The sequence below is a fragment of the Lygodium microphyllum genome, chromosome 9 (assembly GCF_053477565.2).
Source record: "Lygodium microphyllum isolate KBCC chromosome 9, Lygodium_microphyllum_v1.1.10, whole genome shotgun sequence".
Classification (NCBI taxonomy): domain Eukaryota; kingdom Viridiplantae; phylum Streptophyta; class Polypodiopsida; order Schizaeales; family Lygodiaceae; genus Lygodium; species Lygodium microphyllum.
The window spans coordinates 108,883,553-108,911,031 of record NC_141143.1 but is presented as its reverse complement, the minus strand read 5'-3'; the positions used below and the strand labels follow the sequence as shown (position 1 = coordinate 108,911,031).

The 27,479-nt window shown below is 44.2% G+C and overlaps 1 protein-coding gene across 19 annotated transcripts in view; it reads right to left on the bottom strand.

Moving 5' to 3' along the window:
* The window catches only part of LOC148031411 (uncharacterized), a 218,112-nt gene that overhangs the window by 37,486 nt on the left and 153,147 nt on the right, over positions 1-27,479 (bottom strand). For 9 of the 19 annotated variants that reach the window (XM_087684951.1, XM_087684942.1, XM_087684939.1 and 6 more), the window contains 5 exons: positions 8,238-8,515; positions 8,082-8,151; positions 7,817-7,912; positions 7,615-7,699; positions 7,463-7,545 (listed from right to left, as the gene is read on the bottom strand). In XM_087684951.1, coding sequence (XP_087541077.1) covers positions 7,463-7,545; positions 7,615-7,699; positions 7,817-7,912; positions 8,082-8,151; positions 8,238-8,515 — 612 coding nt within the window. Of the gene's footprint in view, positions 1-7,365; positions 7,546-7,614; positions 7,700-7,816; positions 7,913-8,081; positions 8,152-8,237; positions 8,516-27,479 lie in introns of all 19 variants that reach the window. The other 10 variants (XM_087684952.1, XM_087684941.1, XM_087684940.1 and 7 more) reach the window with 4 other exon arrangements.

Sequence of the window (27,479 nt, the reverse complement as noted above, 5' to 3'; positions counted from 1 at the left end):
AAAACCCGGACAGAGGTACACAAGTCATGGCAAAGACACAGTGGAAATTGCCAAATGCCAAGGAAGTAAGTCTTCTCGAGGGAGCAAGTCAGAGTGCCGAAGGAGATCTATCTACCAAAGCAAAAGGCCTTTAAACCTGGCAATGTGTCTGGGAACATTAGATGCCGAATCAAAAAGAAAGGCATTCCGAGTGGTCCAGTTGTGCCAGCATCCCCAGTATCTAAGAAAATGGAACAAGATCTTCATATGCAACTGTGCCGGTGTGGGGTATTTTGGGCGTATAAAAACCCAATCGAAAGGGCTCATCGAGAAACCAACCACAGCTCGCCAAACCGCTAACAAAAACGATCAGATTTTCTTCGCAATAGGGCAAGAGATAAATCGATGACGGGCCGATTCCACAGTAGTGGTGCAAAAGAAACAATTGCCATTAGAGATTCAATGCTTGGAAAGGGCCGAGGCAAGAGGAAGACCACCAATCATTATCCTCCAAAGAAAGACCTTGCATTTGAAAGGAGTCTTGTTCACCCAGCCCTCCATCACAGTTGCCTTCCACCATGACTGAGATTTCCGCAGCCCCCATACCGTATTGGCTTGAGTGACCAGCCATTGATGATCTTTAATCAGAAGATGGTACACCTGGTTAGCCGAGGCCTTTTCCAAATTCAATCGGCCTGCCAGGACTGAGTCCTGCCAAGGGCGATCCACAGCAAGGGCAGGAAAGGGTTGCCTGCTCTGGAGGACTAACAAAAGCTGTTCCCACAGATTGTGGTATCCCCGAGGGATTCGGAAAAGTCACCTAGCAGTACGAAAGGATATGAAGACATTACGACTGGCAAGGGTGGCATCTGCAACAGAAGTCAATCCCAAACGGGCCATGTGGTTAAATTTTGGCCGGAGCTCCTGTTTGCCTTCCCATGAAAGTAATCTCGAGGCTGCTAACAATTCCAGTTGAAAAGAGTTAGTATGTAAGCGGGCCTCCGCTGGATGCCAACTAGCCTTTTGGAGAACCATTTGCCACGAGCCAACCAAGTGAACAAGCAGGGATAAACAAGGACTCGAAAATCGAGCGTCTGCATTAAGAACATGCCACCAGGAGCTTCTAATCTGTGTATTACCATGCACAAGCCAACGGTCCTAAAAAAAATAACGGGCTATCACGGCCCACGGGTGATGCTCCACACACATGGCACGAAAAAGGTACTAACAAAGAGCCAGCATATGAGTTTCCGCATCCAAAATGGCCCCCCCGTCTAGATGCTTGGGAGTTCATGTATGCGACCACGAAATCCACGAAAAAACCTGCCTGCAATGAATCCTTCTTCCATAACATGAAACGAATGGGCCGCGTGAGAGCATTCAAAGTGGTCGAAGTCCAAGGCAGCAATGGCAAGAAATATGTAAGCATTGACAGCATAATTATCTGAGCCACTTTGAGGCGAACATGGAAGGGCCAAGCTTGAGACTTACAATAAAGAAACTTCGTTGCCAATTTCTGTGAAATCCACTGTAGCAATTGTTTTGGCCGAACATCAACCCCCAAAGGGTACCCAAGATGCCTGACAATGGAACCACGGGGAATAACCTGGCCCTGCCAGCCCAGTGACTGTAAATCGGGCTCTGTGCAACTGAGAATAGCTGATTTGGAAGTATTGATACGCAGACCAGACGCCTAACCAAAGAGCGTCCAGACATCTAATGCTTTGCGAATATTGTCCTTGTCCGCATGTAGAATCATAAAGCTGTCATCAGCCAACGATTGACTAATGAAGTACTGACCAAAAGGAAGAGACAATCCGGCCAATTGAGCAGAAGCTACCATGGAGGATAACATCAAAAGAACCGGATGAGTCGCCAGGGCAAAGAAGAGAGGGCTCAGAGGACAACCCTGTCTCACAGAGCGTGCAAGGATAAAGGGTGTTGTAACACCACCATTTAGCATAACTCACGAAGAAACCGCAGCACTAATGGTGTAGATGAAGCGGGACATCCGAGTGCCAAAGCCCATGGTGGACATGAGTTCTACAACGAAGGACCAGTCTAAGTAGTCAAAAGCCTTTTCCAGGTCCAATTGGACCAATACCACTTCCTGATTAGAGTGCCTTGCATAGTCAATCGCCATTTGTACATTTAAGATATTATGCAGAATGTTACGACCCTTAATGAAACCATATTTGAGAGGATGCACAATGGCTGGAAGATGCTTGTGGAGCCGATTCGCCAGTACTTTGGAAAAGATTTTATACATCGAGCCCATCAACGAGATTGGTCTCCAATGTTGCAACAGTGACGGCAAAGGAACCTTTGGAAGCAATTTGATAAGCCCATTTTTCCATGAGGAAGGCATAAACCCCGTTTTCCAAACCTGCTGAAACATAGTCGTCAATGGCTTTACCAGTTGGGTAGCGGAACTCTCAAAGAATTCATTGGTGAGGCCATCCCAACCGAGACTCTTATCCTTAGGCAGGTGCAACAAAACATCCATAACCTCCTCCTCACAAATATCTGTCTCCAAAGTAGTTTGCATCTCATGTGAAACCTGATGGCGGACCATATCATAGAAGACTGAACGTGCATGCGCAACCTGCTCAGAAGGTGGCTGAGAAGAACCAAGAAGATCTAGGAAATAATTCCTGCACATAGTGACAATGGTCTGAGGGTCAGTGACCATTTGACCTTCTGAATTCTGGAGCCTAGTCATATTTTCTCGAGCAGGAGAGGCAAGCAGGGCGCGAAAGAACTTATGAGTTTGACAGCAGAAATTCATCATCTGGAGTGTTCACCAGCAGTGAGTGAACCAAAGCTAATAAGTCCTCCGCTACATGTCGACGCCGCCGGCAAAGAGAGGCATGGTGGATCCCGTATTGTCAAGCAATCCGCTGCACATTTGAGAGCAATCATTCAAAGGAAGCAGTGCCCTCCAAGGCGAAATCCAATAAGAATCTATCGATTACTTGCTGCATATAATCTTGAAAGAGTGGATGCTTCAAATAAGAGGAGTTGAAACGTAAAGGGAGTCTATCCAGCAATTTCATAAAAGGAGCAATGGATTGTGCAAGCATCTCAAGCTGGAGAGGGAAATGGTATGACAAGGCATATTGCTGCAAGACTGTCATTTCTACCATCTCAAGAAGAAAATCATCATCCTGTATAATGTATATGCGATCCAATCGCGACCATGTAGTTGCATACTGCGCCGAGTGAAAGGTAAACCCCGTAGCAGAAGGGTGTAGCCAAGACCACAGGTCTTGCTTAAGTACAGCAAGAGCAAAGTCATGCCATACCCGACTTTCTAGAGCGTCCATCACCGAATGCCCTGAAGTGGACTGCGAAGAATCAACACACATATTAAAATCTCCCATCAAAAAACCTCGTCTGCCAAGTGACAAGGAGGTCTTCAAGGTATTCCAAAGATCCCGGCGGGGTAAAGGGTCATTCGGAGCATATAGGCCCAGCAACCAGAAGATCTCTCCTTCAAATAAAACTTCAACCACCACAAAGCGGCCATGTACATCATTTTTAATAAGAACCGGTTGATATTTCTCATGCACAATCATAAGTACACCAGAATAATGCCCGGCATGTGTCCCCACATAAAACAGACGAAAACCATGGCAATCCACCACTTTTCCAGCTTCACTATGACTCTTGTGCTCTACTGCACACAAGACATCCCACTGATTCTCATGTAATATAGTCCACATGGCATGTTGTTTATGGCGAGAACAAATACCTCGCACATTCTACGTGGCTATCTTCATGTATATGCAAAGAGAAGATCAGGAACGAGGCACGACTTTAACCTTTTCTGCAAGAATATCAAGGACACCCTCATCCAAAAAATCTGCTGACACAGCAAAAGAGTTCCGACGGCCAGCTTTAGAGATAGACGGAATATCCACTGTCTTGGGGATGGAACGGAGATAACGACGATCCCATGGTGTAATCACATTCCCTCGTGAATCGAAAGCCAACTTAGAGGGTGGACCCTTTGGCCCGGCGGTATAGACTGTCCTGGTAGACTGATTACCGGGAGCAGAAGAAACCATAGTACGCGCAGCGTGCTCAGAAGATGACATTTCTTTCCTGCGCATATACGTGCGCATGGAATCTTGTGAAACATTAGGCCTAGGAGCGGCCAGGCCAGCATCAACCTTTTTACCTTTTTTGGAACGTGCCTCTACACAGTCAGTGCCGTGGGAATCCAAACCCGAAACCAGATGTTTACCTTTATCTAGAACTCTAGGAGGCTGGGTTGCGTCCTGTGATGGAGCATCGAGGACCATGTCTTCCATAGGCAGCATAGCATGCTCAGCATAACATCTGACACCGGTTGCTTCTCTGGGCATTTAGCCATAAAATGCCCCAATTGTCCACATGAAAAACAGTGTCCTACAAAGTTTACCTATTTCAAATGAAAATGCAAAGGATGCATACCAGAGCAATTAATACGAAGCCAAGCAGGCCTTTTCCTAGCAGTGTCCCATAACATACATAAACGGTTGCGATTCATGGTCCTTAAGCTCGGGGGCACTAGCACAGTTCCCATAGCGGCCATGGCATCCTTTAACAAAGGCCAATAGGTAGCTGGGCAATTTTCCACTTCAACCCACACCGGGCATTCACGTTGGAGCAGGCGCTGAAAGTTTGCCATCGGACGCCATGGCACAACATGGACCAAACGGCGATGAAAGAACAAAGGTAGTTTAGACAGCAGATCAGCTCGATGCGTTTCAGATTTCAACAGCACCTCATAGAAGCCTCGGGGCCCAACAAAAATTTCCTCAACACACTCTCCCTGTAGTAAATGGTGCAGCCACTGGCGAATATGGGAAACCACTGGAATCCTGCCAGTGAAGAAGAGAATAACGTGGCTTCCACCGCGGCTTCCAGAACATCTTCAGTTCCAGAATCCGAAAAAGCTTCATGATTATGCTGGACATACTCGCCAAGCAGAGTGTTGGCAAACTCCAGCAAATGTTCCCAGTCAATGTCCTAAGAATCCACAGAGTCAGAGGTAACCTGAGCATACGAACGTTCCTGATGACCCATTGTCTCTTCGGGCATATGCTTGGAATGCTTGCCCGCAGGCTGAAAGTCAGGAGCTGGAGGCATCTCCTCTATACCAAGAACCATATCCTCTGGTTCCTCTGTATCCGAATCCGGACCAAGGGCTGCCACCGTTTGGTCGATAAAAGCCATATCCAGGCCAGCCATGCTTCTCTCTTCTATTACAAACTACTGATTCGCGCCGAGGCGAAGAAGAAATCTGCGTACCTTGCTCTGTCACACTTGATCTGTTACCTGAGCTGAGACAGGATGACAACAAAGGTGAAGGGGTAGGTCACATAGCCGCCATCAAGCAGGGCCCAGAGAGGACGGCAACTACTCTGCAGTTTCGGGTGTCGGCTGATGGGAGCAGGCCAGGCCCTGGCGAAAGCGCGAACAACAGGGCGCTGCAGGCGCTGGCAGCGAGGCGAAATCCTGGGCACAGCAGACGGGCGTAGGAGGGCTGCATCCACGACGGGACAGACAACTGGGCGAAACCCTAGTCGCAGCAGGCGGCGTGCGCGGAGCAAGCACAGGGCGTCGAAGGCCCCAGCCGCAGGCGGGGAAGAATACACAGAAGAACACGTAGCCTGTCCCGCACGCTCCTGTGGCGAGCGGAACGGCTAATGGCGGACAGCGGGGCCCAAGTCGGGTGGCGACGGCAAGGACCCCAAGATGCAGGGCGGGCGGGCAACGGTGACAGGCGGACTCTCTCTCTCTCTCTCTCTCTCTCTCTCTCTCACACACACACACACACACACAGCAACCAAGAACTGAATTACTGCAATTCAGATCGGATGATGTATATCCAAGCAGTGGGTGCACAAACCACCACCAAGTTGCCTCAAAGAGAACTTGATGACGATGTCAATTGTACAAATGCCTAAAAACAAAAAGTAGTCATAGTAGGTCTCAATGTCTATCAATAATGCCTCTAATGTAGCACATGTGACAATCCTGTCACCAATGCCATAGTGCATAAATCAACATGGATTCCCATCCTCAGGCTAAATGGGAAAAAGCATCCCCTCATGAGCTCGATAGACTAGGAGCCAATTCTATTCTCTATCAACCAGCTCATCATGAACCTCAATGTCAATCCCAACTCCAAGATTTCAAACCTGCTAGACTTCAATCAGTGCATCAAGGAAACCCCTCTCTAGACCCCATGCAATTGTATAAAAGTATAGATGAGGCCTGACCACCCCACCTCACTACCCTCTCGCACACCCCCTCTAGCACTGGCAAGTTGTGAAGGATGGCCTACATTTCCTAGACTAGCAAGCTGGAAAGGAGGCCCCTTATTGGACAACATGCACCTGGATTCTGCCATGGAGAATGCATGTGCGGCAGCTATGTCAAGGCTGGATAGCAACGTGACCATTTTGGGATGCATTAGGGAGCAGAAAGACAGCTTGAAGGGCTTTTGTACTGTGCTGGTTCTCTCTGATCGGGTCATAAAGTCCCGTGCTGGTTCTCTTTGATGACAGTGACTTTTGGTCAGTTTTGTCATGTAAATGTACCCAGATTTGAGTGGATACTTCTTTTCTGATCCGATCAGTAATCTGGGATGAGTTAAATGCTTCTTACACTAACATGATTCTCTCATGCGATTTTGTTTGAGATCCAAACAACTTTACATTTTTTTGTTTTTAAAAATATTAGGAGCTAAGTAGCTTCTAAGAGAATAGCGTATTTCTATCATACCGTTCCTTTAAAAATCTTAAGATACTATTTAGTACCATGTTTTTTCATACCGTACCATATCATACTTTTCATACTCAACAACCATGAGTGGATTGTGGGGGCAAGACATCACTGGACAGGTCTTTGAGGGTTTTCACTTTGGTTTTCTGTATGGATATTAACACCATTCTAGAGCTTAGATGATTTTTCCACAACGGTGAAATGGCAGTCTGCAGTGAACCAAGTTCCAACCCCTCAGATTGCTTTGTGAGCCTTTCTACATGATGGAACTTAGCTCCTTTTTAGCACCAGCTCTGCTGTAGAGCATACTTCTTCCAGCTCCCGCCATGTTGTTAAGCCTTCAAAATTATTATTGTTTCTCTGAGTAGCATAATTAGCCAGTCTTTTCAATTCAAGAAAGGTTAAAAGGTTAGAGTAAATTGAATTGTGAACTGAATTTCTCTGGATAAAGGTAATCTGATACTTCTAAACTTAAGATGAGCTATACAAAAAAGATATGCTGCTATGAATACTAAATTGTGGTCCACTTGCAACATCTGAAGCTTTCTTTCTTTTAAGAATACTGCTTGAAAAGAAGAACAAAATTAAAATTGCACTCAAAGCCTTCACCTATTTGTGAGCTGAAATCTTCCTAGTAACTTTGTTCCATACTTCTTCAAACATCAATTTTTGTGTCTGTAAAAGAGAGCTGTGCAAATGGATGGACCTTAGGCTGCTGAAGATGCATATCTTGTTGCAGACATTGTAAAAGCCTTGGGCCTAAAGTTGAGATGTCACCTGAAAACATATCTGGGGGACTACATAATTCTCAGAGGAAAATCAACTTGGTGTTTTAGTAAGGCTTAAAACCAGAATTACCTGCACCGAGTGTAAGGACCACAACATTCCCAGCATCTGTATGTTTGGCAGCTAGTTTTGATAAGAGATGGTCCAGTACATCATCCTATATAATGATGATCTGAATAATTAGGCTTTCAGTTCCTTTTGGGGTTTAGTCATTGCTGTATGTTACTTCAACGAGAGATTTACACAATTATCCAAGGAAGATTAGGAAGCATACCAGGTTTGGGATATAGAAGGCAGTTGGTCCACGAATCCTGCATACCAGGTCCAACCCATTAATGTTTTGGGCATTTGTTTCTCGTGCTGAGTAAACCTGGTGCATGTTACAAGAACTGTGAGCAACCTGTCTAAGCGTTATATAACTCGATAAGAAATCCATTTTCTACATAACATGCATGTAAGAACTTAAGATCTTGAAAGCTATTGCAGCACCCCATTAAAGATTATTTGTTGCTTGTTAACCACCCTAGTTACATTCTCACCTGTGTAACAATCACATAATCAGATGAACTGATCACCATCGCAAAATCTTCCAAAAACCTGGCAAGGCGGCTGCTAGAAATGCCAAACATTACTTAACACTGAACCTTGCACTTGCAACGTGTAGTTTCCTGGTTTGTATGAGACAACCTGCTCACCTATAAGTGTGTGGCTGGAAAACCACCCAGATCGGTAGTTTTCCAAACTTCTGTCTTGCCGCATTGAGAACTGCATGGACTTCTGTGGGGTGATGTGCATAGTCATCATAAATATGACAGTTTTTTGACACGCCAATAAACTCAAAGCGTCGCCTAATGCCAATGAAGTTTCCCATGGATATACAAGCAGCTTCTATTATCTCTCTTTGACTCTTGTGCTCAATAGAAGGGTCAGCTGCAGCCTCCTCTGTTGCAATTACTGCTACTGCAACAACTACCTGAAAACTAGATATACCAAAAAATTAATGTTGCAGAACTAGTAAATGGACACTGAAAATAGAATAAAGAGACTAACTGTATTTGCATGATTTTTCATGCAAGGAGACTTCTATTTGGTATGCAGAGAACAATAAAAATCACAACCTCAAATTGGCATCTTTAATAATGCAGCCAATCTAGGTCACAGTAATATGAAGCCAAGAGGAACAAAAATGCAAGTCCTATTGTCCTTCCCATGTGGCTTATGCTTGGAGAGAACAAATTCTAGTCCCCATTGTCCTATTCTTGTACAGGTTTTGGACATATCTGGACAGAGATTGTGCATACTCTCCAGCGGCGATGGGAGAAGATAGAGGGCGGTTTGGGGACATGAGGAGAGATGCTTTTCTTGGGACATGGGATCCTTCCACATTTTTCCTTTTCTAGACCCACATGGTTTGGCATCATCGACCTTCCAACTGGTTATTTATTCAAACTTCAAGATAGACATCTTCTTACTACGTACTTTTTCATATGGAAGCCCATTACAGGGATGCTTTGTATTTTGCATTTTGCCTTAGGATATTCTGTTCCAAAGGGTCTTGGGATATTTTGTTCCAAAGGGATATTTTATTCTGTAGAAAAAAGAAGATATGACAGAAAGCTGTCTCAGGGGATTCACCTCATCCTGAAACATCATGGGGACATATTGGAGAGCACACACTAGAAACTGCTCACTTTGGTTGGGACTGTGTATACTTGCTAAAGCTATCAGTCTCAAATTATCTCTTCTCCTGCCAACTATTGTGCCCCACCTGCTGAGGCCCATACGCTAAAGATCTGTCTGCTTTCTGAAGTCTTCCGACTCCTTGTATGGAATGCCCAGGCCCCATAGTTCCGAGTCTTCTTTTGCAGCATGCATCCTCTCAGCCACCCATATCCATCTTGGACACCTTTCATCCTATCTTTGAAGTGCTACCACTGTAGCTGTATCAAACTTCTCTCTCCAAAAGGCCCTCTCTACTGCTCCTGACCTGCTCCCTAAACACAAAGGTATATCTTGCAGGTATTCATCCAAATCCTAGCTATTCCACAACTGGAAAGGCCCTTGGGCCCCAAATCCTGGCATGGGCCTCTCTGAGATCCCCATCATAAGAAAGGATTCTAAGAATTTGTTGCTCTCTGACTCCTTCCAAATGAACAAGCTATTCTAATTGCAAATTGTATGTCCAGTCTTGTTTGCATAGGTAGATAAGACATCCAACTGCTGGAGCATATGTATGGATATCAAACAAGTCATTGTCATCATGCAATGACAACTTCCATCCAGGTTCCATTGGTCTGTAAATTGGCTTGCAATCCTGTAAGCCAAATCTCTCAACAAGTCTACCAATGTATCTCGACTATGACAATCCAATGCCTCTAGCATCATGAATGAATTGAATGCCCATCCCAAGTAATAGTGCAAAGACCCCAATCTGACATCTCAAAAGTTTGCTGCAAATTTTGTCTAAATGTTAAAACCTGATCAGCATGTGTCCCTGTAAGAAAAAGATCATCAACATATAGACATATGACTAACAAGGATTCCCCCTCTTTACATACATAAAGGGTAGACTCTGATGAGCTGTTTATGAACCCTTGGCTAAGGAAAAAAGCATCAATCTTTGCATATCAAGCTCAAGAAGCTTGTTTCAAACCATATAAAGTCTTTTTCAACTTACAGAGAAAGCATTTGGATCCCTCAACCGCTGCAGCTATACATACACTTCTTCTTGAAGTTCCCTATGTAAAAATGCAATCTTTATATCAAGCTGATGCACCCTCCATCCATAACGGGCAACCAAAGAAACCATAGACCTAGTGGTGGTCATGCGGGAGGTAGGAGCAACTTCACTACTTTTAATGGTGGTGTGTGGAAAATACAGAAAGGATCTATGCTAGTCACTAGAGGTGGTAAAAAGGGGACTCTGTATTCTCTCTACTGCAAGGCACTTCCTAGAAAGTTTGTTGCAGTTGCTGAAGTAAACTCACATATGGAGTTATGGCATAAGCGTCTTGGACATATGTGCCAAAAGGGCTTGCAAGCACTCTCTTCACTTGGAAGAGCTGATATGAAAAGCTCAAAGCTTGACTTTTGTGATGATTGTGTTTTTGGTAAACATATAAAGAGTCCATACTCTCATGGAGCCTCTAGAAAGGCATGTATCTTGGATTTAGTCCATTCTAATGTTTGCACCATGCCAATAAAACCTCATAGTGGTTTCTGTTATATCTTTCATTGATGACCATTCTATGAAGCTATAGGTCTACTTGCTCAAGCACAAAAGTGAGGCATTGGATGCTTTTAAAATATTTTATGCATTGGTTAATAGTCAAAAAGGCTTAAAGTAAAAAATGCATAAGAACAGATAATGGAAAAGAGTATGTATCTAAATAATTCGATAAGTTTTGTGATGACAATGGGATTAAACGAGAGCTTACATCTCTTTACAATCCATCATCTAATGATGTGGCTCAGCGAATCAATCACATGTTATCTCAGAAGATTCGGTACATGTTGTCCACAGCTAATCTCTCCCAATCGTTTTGGGGAGAGGCACTTAAAACCGTGGTGCATATTTACAACCGATCTCCACATCATGCACTTGAAATTTACATCTCTGAAGAGGTTTGGTCTAGCAAACCTACTTCATATGACCACTTTAGAGTCTTTGGCTGCAAATGCTATGTACATATACATGTTGATAGGAGAACCAAGCTTGACATGTAATCTCATAGAAGTATCTTCATGGGCTATGGAGATGAAGATAAAATGGGATATCGAGTTTGGGTTCCAAGCATGAAAAACGTGCTATGCAATCGAGATGTGGTATTCAATGAGTCAAAGCTGCTGAAAAATATCACATCAATTGACTCGGACAAAAAGAAAGTTAAATTTCAGCATGATCAGTTGCCTCAGCAGCCATCAGCCCCACTGAAAATTCAGCTCCTTTGGATGCTGGTTATGACAATCAGCGTATCATTATTGAGCCAGATGAAAATGGACAGCAAGGGGATGCTCAACATCAGCTTGAGCACCAAAATCAGCACGCCGAAAATTAATTACAGCAACCTGAATATGCAGTTCAGCAACCAAACAATGAGTTCATTGACATTCCCTTGGATGTGGATCCATTACCTAAAAACACAGATCCTTGGATAAGAAGATCTACACGTGTCAGAAGACCTATAGAGAGATTTGATCGTTCTTTGGATTGCATTTTGCTCACAGATGAAGGTGAGCCTCTGACCTATAAAGAGGCCTTATCATGTGAGTTAAAGAAAAAGTGGGAGTTAGCTAAGCAGGAAGAAATGAAGTCATTGTATCAGAATGATACTTGCGATTTGGTTACATTGCCCAAGGATAGAAAAGCCATTCCTAACAAATGGGTCTATAAAATCAAATGTATGGATGGCAAACCCAAATACAAGGCCAAACTTGTGGCTAAGGGCCATACACAAAAGGAGGGCATTGATTTTCAAGAAGTGTTTTCTCTTGTTGTCAAAATGACCACTCTTCGAGTGTTATTTGCCATTGTAGCATCTATGGATCTTGAACTTGATCAAATGGATGTTCGAACTGCATTTCTGCATGGTGATCTGGAAGAAGAGTTGTACATGAGACAGCCCGCAGGCTTTGTTATACATGGAAAGGAGCATTTGGTATGTAAGCTTAAGAGCAGCTTGTATGGTTTGAAACAGGCTCCTAGACAATCGTATAAAAAGTTTGATGCATTCATGCTCTCAAATGGATTTAAAAGGCGTAGTGCAAATCACTGCTTATATATTAAGAAGGCTAATGATGGAAACCATGAAGGATTTGGCAGCTGAACATATTTTGGGCATGCATATAACACGAGATAGAGAGCAACAACTCTTATTTCTCTCACAAGAAAAGTACATCAACAAAGTACTTAATTGTTTTTCAATGACTCATACTAAGCCTCTTGGTGTACATTTTCCACCTTATCTTAAGCTTAGCAAAGCAGATTGCCCAAAAGATGATAAGGCAGCCCGTACTATGAAAGGTGTTCCTTATGCTTCAACTTGTGGTTCACTCATGTATGCTATAGTTGCCACTAGGCCTGACATTGCCTATGCAGTGGGAGTTCTAAGCAGGTGCATGTCGAATCCTGGCAAAGTACATTGGAAAGTAGTGAAATGTATCTTACGGTACCTTAAGGGCGCACAAAGAAAAAGTATTTGCTATGGCAAGGGTACGTTAGATCTACAGGGATATTGTGATGCAGACATGGCAGGTCACTTGGATACTCGCAAGTCTACTAGTGGGTATATCTTTACCTTGACGGGTGGGGTGGTTTCTTGATGTTCTAGCTTGCAAAAAATAGTAGCACTCTCTACCACTGAGGTTGAATATATTTCAGCCACTGAAGCTTCAAAAGAAACAGTTTGGCTTGGTTGTCTAGTCAAGGATTTCGGGCTGCCCACCAAAACACCTGTACTTAGAAGTGATAGCCAAAGTGTTGTATACCTAGCTAAGAATGCCATGTTTCATGCACGTACCAAACATATTGATGTTTGGTATCATTTTATCAAACAAGTGTTGGATGATGGTCTAGTCACGCTGACTAAGATCAAATCACAAGATAACCCTGCAGTTCTCACTAAAAGTCTTGCAAAGGCTCAACATGAGCATTGCATTAGACTTATGAGAGTTAGTTAAAGGTTCACTTAGGACCTTTGAGTGGGACGTCGTTGGGTGTAAAGGCCAATAAGTAGAACGTTGTTAGGTGTACAGGCCCTTTACGCGCTCTCCCGTGTATATATTACTTCACACATGTGAACCCACCCTAATGGGTGTAAGTGTACCGTACCCTAAGTATAAATACATTCTTTTTATTTTTTGTGTGTACCACACTGGTACACACCTATCTGTCGACTCACTCTCAATCTATCATTGTCAAACACTTCAGTTCTGAGTCATTCAGCTCCTCAATTAATGTGCCTGCTCTCAGCTCTCTTTCTCTATCTGCTTTCGCTTCAACTCTACACAGTATTTCTCCTTGCAGCAAATTTTCCTCCTTATGAATATCTGGAGGACGCCAAACTACAAGACGATGCATCTCCTACCAAGAAGCAATCAATGAGAAAGGAGAAAAGACTCAAAGACCTTTATAGGCCTCATAGAATTACGCGCATGCCACCATGAAGGATGAATGCCAGTGCTACCATGAGAGATGCCAGTCTTTTCTATGACGAATTTCGAAATATCTGACCAAGGATGACAGTGAATACATAGACTCTGCAAAAGGGATAGCTTGAAAGCAGCCATATGCAAATTAACATCCAACAAAGCTACAACCCCCATCCTTTTCGAAGTGATCACATGCTGCCAGGAGATCCATACCTACCCAAACGATTGCCTCTCTTTTTCCACAGCATAAATCTGATAGGTTGGACCAAATTTAAAAGGGACTTCTCAGTCCAAGAAGCAATGGCAGAAAGAACGAAATCATACTGATCATAATGCATTGCGACACTTTTAGTCTAACATGTAGAGGCCAACTCTAGGATTTCCAGTACATGAACTTGTCATGAATTCGAGAGGCCATCCAACCAAGCAAAGCAAGGGGAGCAACCTCCACACCAATAGGATATCCCAAGTGCCTGGTTAAATTGCCCCTTGGGATCACAATTCCATTCCAGCCCAAGGCCTACAGATCATTCTCCATACAAGAGAGAAGGGTAGATTTTTTACTATTAATATGAAGACCCGATGCCAAAGAAAAAAGATTCTGGGCCACCATTGCCTGATTAACATTTATATGATCCACCTTAAGGAACATAAAAGAATCATCTGCCAAAGATTGGCCCAAAAGCTGATCACCGCCAGGAAGAGATAAGCCAACTATCTCACCTTGAGCTGCCAACTTATCCAATAATGAGCGCATGGGATGAGTAACCAAAGCAAACAACAAAGGGCTGAGACAGCCTTGCCAAAGGGACCAAGATAAGGCAATTTCCTTCGTAATCCCTCCATTAACAGCAATACGAGCCACAACACCCTCACTAATAGTATCAACTAGAGAAATCATATGGGGCCCAAAACCCATTGTAGACATTAATTGCCGCAAAAATGACGAGCTAACAAGACCAAATGCCTTCTTAATATCTAGCTCAAGCATAACAACCTGCTACCTAGAAGCTTTGGCATAATCAAATCCCAGCTGAACATTCAAAAGGTTCTGCATTATATCCAACCTTTAATGAAACCGTATTGATGAGGATATATAAGGTGCGGAAATACTTTCTGCAATCTGTTGGCAATAATTTTGGAGAAGATTTTATATAACGATCTTATAATTGAAATGGGTCTCCATTGTTTCAAAGCAGTCAGAGAGGAAACCTTGGGCAACCACCTAACGACAACAATCTTCCAATCTGAAGGCATCACACCATAGTTCCATACTTGCTGACACAAACGAGTTAATGGGTGCTTAAGCAATTGCACATGGGCTGATAACACCTAATTAGGAAGCCCATCCCAACCTGGACTTTTCCTACGAGGCAAGTGCGACAGCACTTCTTCCATTTCATCTTCAAAAATATCAGCCTCCATTAATTTCACCCATTCTCGTTTGACCTGATTACTATCTAGGTCACAAATATATGTTCGAGCAGAGAGAACAGCATCGGAAAGAATCTCTTGCAGAACCAACAAGGCCCTATAAAAGTCAACAATCATCCAAATAATAGAGGCAAGATCAGTCACCATTTCACCTTGCCCGTCCTTTGAGGGCACAATATTTTCCCATGCATATTTCAAATGCAGACGAGCAAAAAATTGATGAGTTTCACAGTTGTTATCATATGAAGCTTCCGCTCTCACCAACAGTTTGTATTTTAAATATTCCTCTTCCTAAAGAGATCGAACCCTACCTTTCAGCCATTCAATGCAAGTGAGCAAGTCCTCATTGGAATTCAGCTCGAAACGAGGAAGCATGCTGAATACCATATTGTCGGGATAACGCTCACGCATTATCCCTAAAAATTGCCCATGCTTCCATCCCTCTAGATAGAACCTTCGCGCTAAAAGAAGCTATCAATTGCTGAACACCTTCTAAAAACTGATTTTTCTGCAAAAAAGATTAATTAAACCGAAGAGGCAAATGGGCAAGGAGAGCCTTGAATGCATGAACAGGTCTGTGGCTGATTTCCATGACCAACGGGTAATGATCTAACAAAACATCTTGTCTTTCCACCCGCATATCAATGACTACATGAAGAAAAGAGTCACTTTGGCAAATGTAGATCCTATCCGATCCAGCCTAAGTATTTGGATGCTGAAAATAACCATAAGTATATTCGGCTTGTGATGGATACAACCAGGACCACATGTCTTGTTTCAAAGATGTCGTTGCAAGAGCATCCCAAGCTTGTCGCTCAGGAGCATCCATAACCGAATGCGGAGACGTTGCCTAATCTGCAAAAACACATGCATTAAAATCACCCATAACAAAGCCTTGAGCCATGGCAAGGCAGTGCACATCATCCCAAAGCTGACGACGTTCTCTTGCAGTAGAAGGAGCATAGACGCCTACAATCCAGAAAACCTCTCCCTCATAACATATTTCCAAGATCACAAATCGGCCGCGGGTATCTTGAGAAACCAACGCTGGTTGCACGGAGGACTTCACAACCAACATAACTCCCAGTTCATGCGGAGCGCAACCACCAAAAAACACCACATAATCCTTATACACATAAGAAGATCCAGCCAAAGCATGTTGTTTGTGCTCCACTACACAAAAAAATCCCACTTTCCAGCTAGCACAACTTCCCACAACTGATACTACCTGCTGCCCGAAGAAATACCTTTCACATTCCACAAAGCAATTTTCATGATCAATCACAAAAGAGAAAAACTACTGAACCATCGCTTTCCCTTTTCCTTTTACATCAATAGCCTTGGCAGCCTCGATTTCACTTCAGATAACATCAACAAGATTTGCCCTCTGCAGACCTGCAATCGAAGCTCGGGAAGGAAACTGCAGTTGCTGGAAATGGAAAACATCTCGAGGAGGCAGAAGCCATCCACGAGCATCGAATCGCAAAGCTGAATCAGAAGTCCTTTTATCTTCCCCTGACGGAGCACGCAAAGATTGATGTTTCATATAAAACCCCTTACCTCTCCGTTGAAATGTCTGAGTGATTGGGGGCGGCGGAGGCTGGGTGAGCAAGAATCTTGCCTAGCATTACGACGAACCACAGTGACCCGAGAATCCTCCCAAGGAGACAAATTCCGCCCAGCCGCAATTGAAGCACACTCCCCACCCAAGTGAGGAACATCCTTCTTGCCTTCCTAACAACCATGTTGAGGAAGCTTCTCTGGATCAGCTACTGGTTGCTGACTCAACTGTTGAGGATTACGGAAAAAGGTACAAGTTTACATCATTACAAGATACACGAGGGCTCTAAACCAACGTGTGTGAAATCCCAATAGTAAGCCACAAAAAAGTTACACAAGTCATGGCAAAGACCCAGAGGAAATTGCCATATGCCAGGGAAGCAAGTCCTCCCGGGGGAGCAAGTCCGAGTGCCGAATGAGATCTATCTGCCAAAGCAAGAGACTTTTAAGCCGGGCAATGTGTCTCGGTACATTAGAGGCCGAATCAAAAAGAAAGGCATTCCAAATGGTCCAATTGTGCCAGCATCCCCAGTATCTGAAAAAGTGGAATAAGATCTTCATATGCAACTGTGGCGGTGTAGGGTATTTTGGCCGGACGAAAACCCAATCGAAAGGGGTTAGAAAAGACCCCACCACTGCACGTCAAACTTGTGACAAGAGCGACCAGATCTTTTTGGCGAGCGGGCAAGAAATAAATCGATGTCACGCCGATTCCATAGTAGTGGTACTAGGAAACAATTGCCATTCGAGATTCGACGCTTGGAAAGGGCTGAGGCAAGAGGAAGACCACCAATCATCACCCGCCAAAGAAAGACCTTACATTTTAAAGGTGTCTTATTCAACTAGCCCTCCATTACACTTGCCTTCCACCATGACTAAGATTTCCGCAATTCCCATACAGTATTAGCTTTAACACCCAGCTATTGATGATCTTTAATCAGAAGATGATATACCTGATTAGCAGAGGCCTTTTCCAGACTCAACCGGCCTGCAAGATCCCAGTCTTGCCAAGGACGATCCACAGCAAGGGCAGGAAAGGGTTGCCTGCGCCGAAGCACTAACAAAAGCTGTGCCCATAAATCATGGTATCCACACAGGATTCTGAAAAGTCTCCTGGCAGTGCGAAACGATGCGAAGACATTACGCCTGGCAAGGGTGGCATCCGCAACTAAAGTCACACCCAAACGGGCCATCGGTTAAATTTTGGTCTGAGCTCATGTTTGTCTTCCCATGAAAGTAATCTCGAGACTGCCAACAATTCCAATTGAAAGGAGTTAGTATGCAAGCGGTCCTCCGCTGGATGCCAACGCGCCTTTTGGAGCACCACTTTCCAAGAGCCAACCAAATGCAGTAACAGAGAGGAGGGACTGGAAAACTGAGAGTCTGCATTAAGGACATGCCACCAAGAGCCCCGAAGTTGTGTATTATCATGCCGAAGCCCGTTGTCCTCAAGAAAATAACGGGCTATAATGGTCCACGGGTGATGATCCACGCACATAGCGCGAAAAAGAGACCAACGAAGAGCCAACATATGAGTTTCAGCATCCAAAATAGCTCCACCACCCAGGCGTTTGGGGGTACATGTATGTGTCCACGAAATCCATGAAATATCTGCATGCAATGAATCCTTCTTCCATAACAAACGAATGGGGCAAGTGAGAGCCTTCAAAGTAGTAGGAGTCCACGGCAGCAATGGCAAGAAATATGTGAGCATTGGCAGCATAATTGTTTGGGCCACTTTGAGGCGGACATGAAAGGGCCACGCTTGCGACTTCCAATACATAAACTTAGCGGCCAGTTTCTGTGAAATCCACTCCAGTAGTTGCTTTGGCCGAACATCAACACCCAATGGGTACCCAAGTTGCCTGACAATGGAGCCACGAGGAACAACCTGACCCTGCTAGCCCAATGACTGTAAATCAGACTCCGTGCAGCTGAGAATGGCTGATTTGAAGGCATTGATGCGAAGACCCGAAGCATGACCAAAGAGCGTCCAAACATCTAATGCCTTGCGAATGTTGTCCTTGTCTGCACGCAAAATCATAAAGCTATCATCAGCCAAAGATTGGCTAATGAAGTGCTGTCCCAAAGGAAGAGACAATCCGGCCAGCTGAGGAGAAGCTGCCATTGAAGATAGCATTGAAAGAACCGGGTGGGTTGCCAGGGCAAAGAAGAGAGGACTCAAAGGGCAACCCTGTCTCACCGAGCGTGCAAGGACAAATGGCTCTGTAACCCCGCCATTGAGCATAACGCGCGAAGAAGCCACAGCACTAATGGTGTAGATCAATCGGGACATCCGAGTACCAAAACCCATAGCAGACATAAGTTCTGCAACAATGAAAGACCAGTCTAAATAGTCAAAAGCCTTTTCCAGATCCAATTAAATCAATACCACTTCCTGACTAGAGTGCCTTGCATAGTCAATGGCCATTTGCACATTTAAGATATTATGCAGAATGTTGCGACCCTTAATAAAACCATATTGAAGAGGATGCACAATAGCTGGAAGGTGCTTGTGGACCCGATTCGCTAGCACTTTGGAAAAGATTTTATACATCGAGGCCATCAAAGAAATTGGTCTCCAGTGTTGCAACATTGACAGCAAAGGAACCTTTGGAAGCAGTTTGATAAGACCTTCTTTCCAAGAGGAAGGCATGACCCCGGTTTCCCAAACCTACTGAAACATAGCCGCCAATGGCTTCACCAATTGGGTAGCTGAGCTCTCAAAGAATTCATTCGTGAGACCATCGTAGCCAGGGCTCTTATCCTTCGGCAGGTGTAACAAAACATCCATAACCTCATCCTCACCAATATCTGCCTCCAAAGTAGCTTGCATATCAAATGGAACCTAATGGCAGACCAAATCATAGAAGACTGAACATGCATGCGTGACTTGGTCAGAAGGCGACGGAGAAGAACCAAGAAGATCCAGAAAATAGTTCCTGCACATATTGACAATGGCATGCAGATCAGTGACCATGCGACCTTCTGAATCCTGGAGTCTGGTCATATTTTCGTGCGCAGGAGAAGCATGCAAGGCGCGAAAGAACTTACGAGTCTGACAAGCACTATCTTGCAAATTGTCAGTCAAATTGTACAATTTGGCCTGCTGATAGGATTTCAACTGAAATTCTTTAATAAGATCTGCCAAACGCTGCGTCAGGGACAGCAGAAATTCATCATCTGGGGTGTCCACCAGTAGCGAACGAACCAAAGCCAGTAAGTCATCCGTTGCATGTCGGCGCCGCCAACAAAGAGAGGCATGATGAATCCCATATTGGCGAGCAACCTATTGCACATTAGAGAGCAGTCGTTCAAAAGAAACTGTGCCCTCAGAGGCAAAGTCCAATAAAAATCTCTCAATCAATTGCTGCATATAGCCCTGAAAGATTGAATGTTTCAAATAAGACGAGTTGAAACGTAAAGGGAGTCTATCCAGCAACTGCAGAAAAGGTGCAATGGGTTGTGTCAGTATCTCAAGCTGGAGAGGGAAATGGTCTGACAAGGCATATTGCTGCAAGACTTGCATTTCCAGCATCTCAGAAAGAAAATCACCATCCTGCATGATATACATTCGGTCCAACCGCGACCATGTAGATGCATACTGTGCGGAATGGAAAGTAAACCCTGGAGATGAAGGCTATAACCAAGACCATAGATCTTACTTAAGTGCCGTAAGAGCAAAGGCATTCCACGTCCGACTTTCTAGAGCATCCATCACCGAATGCCCTAAAGTGGACTGTGAAGAGTCAACACACACATTGAAATCCCCCATCAAGAAACCCCTTTTGCCAAGTGACATGGAGCTCCGCAAAGTCTTCCAAAGATCCCGGCAAGATAAAGGGTCATTCGGAGCATAGAGGCCCAGCAACCATAAGATCTCCCCTTCAATTAAAATTTCAATTACCACAAAACGGCCTTGTACATCATTTTTAATAAGAACAGGCTGATATTTCTCATGGACAATCATAAGCACACCAAAATAATGCACAACATGTGTCTCTGCATAGAACAAGCGAAACCCATGGCAATCCACAACTTTTCCTGCTTCACCATGACTCTTGTGCTCCACCGCACACAAGACATCCCACTGATTCTCATGCAAGACAGTCCACATGGCATGTTGCTTATGGCGAGAACAAATGCCTCGCACATTCCACGTGGCTATCTTCATATATCTGTAGAAAAAAAACCGGAACAAGGCACCGCTTGCCTCGATTTAACCTTGTGTGCCAGAATGTCAAGGACACCATCATCTAGAAAATCAGCTAACACTGCAAAACAATTCTGCCGGCCCGCGCTAGAGATAGATGGGATATCCACTGTCTTGGGGATGGCACGGGGATAACAACGATCCCAGGGTGTAATCACATTGCCTCTAGAATCAAATGCCAACTTAGCAGGCGGGCCCTTGGGACCGTCTGTATATGCTTTCCTCGTAGACTGATTACGGGGAGCAAAAGGAACCATAGTACGCACAACATGCTGTGAAGAGAACATTTCTTTCTTGCGCATATACGTGCGCATGGAATCCTATGACACAGTAGGCCCAGAATCCGACAGGCCATCATCCAACTTTTTATCTTTTTTTGGACGTGCTTCTATCCAGTCATTGCTATGGGAATCCAAACCCAAAACCTGTTGTTTACCTTTATCCAAAACACTGGATGGCTCGGGTTTCTCCTGTGACAGAGCATCAAGCACCATGTCTTCCATCGGCGGCACAACATGCACATTCTCTAAAGACGGTTGCCTCTCTGGGCATTCGGCCATAAAGTACCCCAATTTACCATACAAAAAGCAGTGTCCTGCAAAGTTGCCCCATTTCAAGCGAAAATGCAAAGGATGCATACCAAAGCAATTAAGGCGCAGCCACACAGGCCTTTTCCTGGCAATGTCCCATAACATACACAAATGATTTCTATTCATTGCCCTTAGGCTTGAAGGGACCAGCACCGTTCCCACAACGGTCATGGCATCCTTTAACAAAGGCCACTAGACAGCTGGGCAATTTTCCACCTCAACCCACACCGAGCATTCACGTTAAAGCAAGCGCTACACAACGGTCATGGCATCCTTTAACAAAGGCCACTAGACAGCCGGGCAATTTTCCACCTCAACCCACACCGAGCATTCACGTTAAAGCAAGCGCTGAAAGTCTGCCATAGGGCGCCATGGCAAAACATGGACCAAACGGCGATCAAAGAACAAAGGTAGTTTGGACAGGAGCTCAGCCCGATGCTTCTCAGATTTCAACAGCACCTCATAGAAGCCTCGAGGCCCAACAAAAATCTCCTCAACACACTCCCCTTGTAGTAAATGGTACAGCCACTAGCGAATATGGGAAAGCACTGGGATCCTACCAGTGAAGAAGAGTATAACTGCACGAACATAAAACACGGAAAAAGAGCACAGGACAATTTTCGGATCCACCGTTGCCTCCAGAACCTCTTCAGTTCCCGCGTCAGAAAAAACCTTCATGGTTATGCTGGACATAGTTACCAAGCAACGTATTGGCAAACTCCAGTAAATGCTCCCAGTCAATCTCCTGCAAGTCTACAGAATTAGAGGCCACTTGAGCATAAGAACGATCCTGATGACCGATTGTCTCTTCGGGCGTATGCTTGGAGTGTTTGCCCGCAGGCTGAAAGTCAGGAGCAAGAGGCATCTCCTCTGTGCAAGGAACCATATCCTCCGGTTCCTCCGTATCAGAATCCACACCAAGGGTGGCCACCGTTTGGTCAATAAAAGCCATATCTAGGCCAGCCATGCTTCTCTCTGAGCTGAGGTGGGACTGCGACCGCATTTCTTTCATGGCCAGCAGCCTAAAGCTCTCTCTCTCTCTCTCTCTCTCTCTCTCTCTCTCTCTCTCTCTCTCTCTCTCTCTCTCTCTCTCTCTCTCTCTCTCTCTCTCTCTCTCTCTCTCTCTCTCTCTCTCTCTCTCTCTCTCTCTCTCTCTCTCTCTCTCTCTCTCTCTCTCTCTCTCTCTCTCTCTCTCTCTCTCTCTCTCTCTCTCTCTCTCTCTCTCTCTCTCTCTCTCTCTCTCTCTCACATGGTTAATTATATTAATTACCAAAACAAGTACAAGATAACAAGATAACAAAATGCAAAGCGGCTCTAGGCCACCATATATGAACCAAATACAAGGGATTCAGCAAGCACAAAAGGACAAGTGTGCAAGAGGCACCCTAGGACTAGACAGACACAAAAGGATCAAGAACTGTGATGAGATCTTTGGCAGGCCTTTACAGCTTGTGTCCCTAATACACCATCATCAAAGAAGTCACCCAAAACTAAGGGGTTTGGAAACTAATGGTCCGCCTGCCAACAAGAGGACAAATCTTTATGGCGGAAGATAGAAGTTGGATACTTGTGGTCCGATGGAGTAATGACTTGACCATCAACATCAAAGGCTAGCTGAGCTAGAGGGTCATGAACACATGGTGATGACTAGCTCGGCTGCCACTGTAGCTGCTGTTTAGATGGCTAAGGATCCTTAGCAATATCAAGACATTTAGTAGAGGGTGCATCTGAGAATTTACCTTGGTGACCCAATCCATGTACTCAACTTTGGGGGGTTGGTCCGATTGGTCTGCAAAGGCCCATATCTTGTCCCTAGAGACATTGGATACAAGTCTCATTCACATCTCCGAGTTGCCTCTTGATAAGGTGACTCCAGAGGCATGCTCATCAAAACTGAGCGCATCTGCACCCGTTTGCCTTGTGGACAGTCGAGCTGCCCATCACATGACTCCTATAGAGGACATTCTCGTTTCTTGAACCCCTGCAAGAGGGCGAATTCGCAGAGGAAATAACTCCTCGGTCAAGACTCGGGTTCAATATTGTGTGAGTTTTCCCATTGACCAAGATCTAGATCTAGCTTCGTTGGATGATGTCTATCATATCCCCCAACTTGGGATGAAGTTGCTATCCATTCAATAGCTTTACCAATTCGCGTAAGCAGTTTACTTCACCGTGACCATAATCCAGGTCCTAGACTCTGAGATTGGTTTAGTGATTGCTCGCAGCAAGGCACAACCTAATGGCCTTTACCACATGACTCATTTTCTTACTGAGCTAACTGTCAATGATTCGGAGTTCCATTGCTTCTAGGCCTTGGTCATCATACAGACACGGGCGGACTCCAAGCATCTTTGGCATTTTCTCTTAGGACACCTTAGCTACAATTCTCTTTATGAGCTATTGCGCCAGGGGATGGTTGAGGGCCTTGCATGCCTCAAACTATCTTGAAAGGTATATAAAGCATAACAACAAGGCAAGCATTAGCGTACACTCTTCCCTTAGCAATCTACCACACATGCTACGTAACCCCTTAGGCTTATTCATGTAGATCTTTCTCGCCTCATATCCACTACCGCCTCGAATGGCGCACTCTACTTATTTTTTATAGTAAATGATTTCTCTAGATATATGTGGATATATTTCCTCAAGCACAAGTCAGATGCCTTCACTTATTTAAGTACTTGCATGCTACTGGTTCATAACCAGATTGGTCATCATATGGGTATTATGAGAAGTGATTCTGGTCACAAGTTTGCCTCCCACACGTTCTTTAAGTTTCTATACGACCAAGGCATTGCATGCCAACTCACCTATACCAACTCCCTTGCACAGAATGGAGTTGTAGAGCATAGGAACCCTACAATCATGAATAATTACACGCTCTATGCTATTCCCTACAAGACTCCCTTAGCGCCTTTGGGTTGAGGCTGTTAACACCTCCATGTGTATCTTTAACTAATGTTTGATTGCAACACTCACTGCAAATGATAACATAGGAAAGCTCACCCCTCCAACATCTCTTGATCTTTGGGAGCTATTCTTCCAAAGTGAAAGCCTACGATTTATTTGATCCTCAGACAAACAAGGCGATCATTAGGAGGGATGTCATCTTTGATGAGAGGGACACCATGTAGTCTTTTGCATCGGACTCTACATTCTCACCTCTGCTCACATAATTTGAGATCGTGTCTTCTAAGTCAAGTCAACTTTCTGCTCTTGACCTTCCTGCAGACTCTTCAACTCCCAAGCCCCGTTTGCGAGATCCGTTACCTCGCCAATACCAGCAAACCGTACGGAATTCAAGGATCCTTCCAACAAATTCCACCCCAGAGGGCCTGTTTAGGTTTTCTTGGCTCACCCCTCACACTTCATATGCATCACTCTTTGCAGCTAATTACATTGCACATTCTCAGCCGAATACTTGGTAAGGAGGCTCTTCAGGATGCTATGTGGCATGAGGCCATGGAAAAGAAACTGGATAGTATCAACCAAAATTGGACTTGGATTCGTCACAAGGTAGTCATCTAGACAAAGTGGATTTTTAGGACGACGATAAGATTGACGATACTTTAGACAAATACAAGGCTTTCTCTATAGTGCAAGGTTTCAAGCAAAAACACGGCATTGAATATGAAGAAACGTTTGCATCTACTGCTCAATAGACATCATTTTCTTTGTTGGTTACACTCTCACTCACCACGGTTGTCCGATCTACCAAATGGAAGTCAAAAGTGCCTTTCTTAACCATTATTTGCGGGAGAAAGTCTATGTGGAGAAGCCTCCTGGCTTTTCTTCTACTAACTAGAATAACAAGGTATTTCACTTGCAAAAATCTCTTTATCGACTGAAGCAAGTGCCAAGGTCTTGGTACCACAAGATGAACAAGTTCTTATAGACTCATGGATACCATTCTACCCTCATTGATCCGAATCTATATGTGTGCACCACTAGTATGGGGTTCAACTATATCCTATTAACATTGATGACATATTTCTCACAAGCTCAGAATTCTACGACAATAGTAGAAATCAAAGCAAAGCTTTCTGCTCATTCAGGATGACCGACTGTCGCCTTATTACTTAGGGATGGAGATTGTTAGATCCGAGAGAAGTATCTTTCTATCACAACAAAAATACACCCTACAGCAAGAGGAACAGTATTCTACTAATCACACACTATTAGTGGCCACACCTCTTAATCCCACTCTTCATCTATATAAGGATATCTCAGGTGAGCCTTTTAATGCTCGCATTTATCGTTCGCTTGTAGGAAAACTAATTTCGTTAATTCATACTAGGCCAAATCTTTCATACGCAGTTACTTTGCTTAGTCAATATTTTAATGAGCCTAGGTTGTCTCATTGGATTGCTTCTCTTCCTGTATTAAGATATTTCAGGTGTACCTATAATTATGAACTAACTTATGGTCATGGTTTATACTTGCAGGGATACATTTCATTCTGACTAGATAGGACACCCCTCCACCTTGGACACAGCACCCATATCTTAGGCTAGCCATAAGCAAGAGATAGTGGCCGCTTCAATGGCCAAGGCAGAGGATCGGACTCAGTTTGATTGTGCCACTAAGGCCATCTATCTGACGAACTTGCTGGCTGCAAATTAGTTTCTTTGTGTGCACCTACAATTGTCTATTGTAACAACCAAAGTGCTATTGCCCTTGCGGGTAATTCAATCATCACCCCTTGGATACGGCACATGACACTTTACTTCCACTTCACCAAACAGCACATTAAGCTAAGTACTATTCGCCTAGAGTTTATGTCTTCTAGTGACAATTTTGTAGATATTTTGATCAACGCAGTCAACATGCCTATTCTATAGTAACTTCTACCTTGGATCGGCTTGAGTATACCCTCCTTTATTTCTTTAGATTGACAAGGAGAGGGTGCTTCTCTCTTACTTATCCGTCCAGTTTGAGAGAGAGAGGTGTTTTCTCTTGATAGTGACAATGATGATCCTTACAGTTTTTTGCTCTCAGACATTTACTTGCTTTGTATTGTATATTATGAACATTCGTAACTTCATCCGCATTGCTAGTATAACATAATTGTAAAAGGGTGCTTGGGTAACTTAACAATTTCTGTGTGAGGAAACTGTCCAAGTGGCACCACACTGTTGTATCACATTTTGCATCAGCATGAAAACTTGCATCTTCCTTTGCATTACCCCATGCATAGCCATTATATCCATGTAAACATGAATTTGTGCGCATTTCTCCCTTTTTTGTTACCCTTGGAGTGCTAGACTTTCCCAATCCACCATACTCCTAGCATTGCACATGGCAATCTCAGAAGGCAACTTTCCCCTATGCTTGCAAGCTAGCTTTGCTTGTCTTGCTTACTCATCCGTTGTATTGGTCATCTCTCATATATTCTCCATATCATTGGCACACACATATCCCCTTAGGTTATCCCTAGACACTCATCCATCGTATTGGTCGTCTCTCCACATATTCTCCATATCATTGGCATGCCCTTGGGTCACCCCTAGGCACTTATCCTGGTACTGTGTGAAATTGTTTTGATTGTTTCATGAAGGTAGTGGAGCTATCCATCCTTACTTCTTGTACTTTGAAACACAGTGCCTCAATGGGACGAACATTGATTTGAAACCCTCAATACTATATCTTGTGCCAAATTAAAACAATGCCCTCAAAACAAAAAGTCAATCATTGATTCCATCTACCTTTGCAGAACTTGGTAGACCCCTAGGCAACCAACAAGCACACTTGGTCTGATGCCCCATCCTCTCTAAGGTAATCATTAGGGCTCCCTTGGTAAGATCAATATCGCCTCTGTAGTGTTGGTAGGTCACTGGGTAGCTGACGTACACCCTTTGTCTAATACCCTAGCTGCTTTGGGGTGGAGAGCCTTCGGGTAAAAGAAAATAAACACAAGGGCTTATTTCCCATGGCTTAGCTTTGGGCTTGAGAGGGGATATTGAGATAAATCACATTAGTCTGACTTAAGT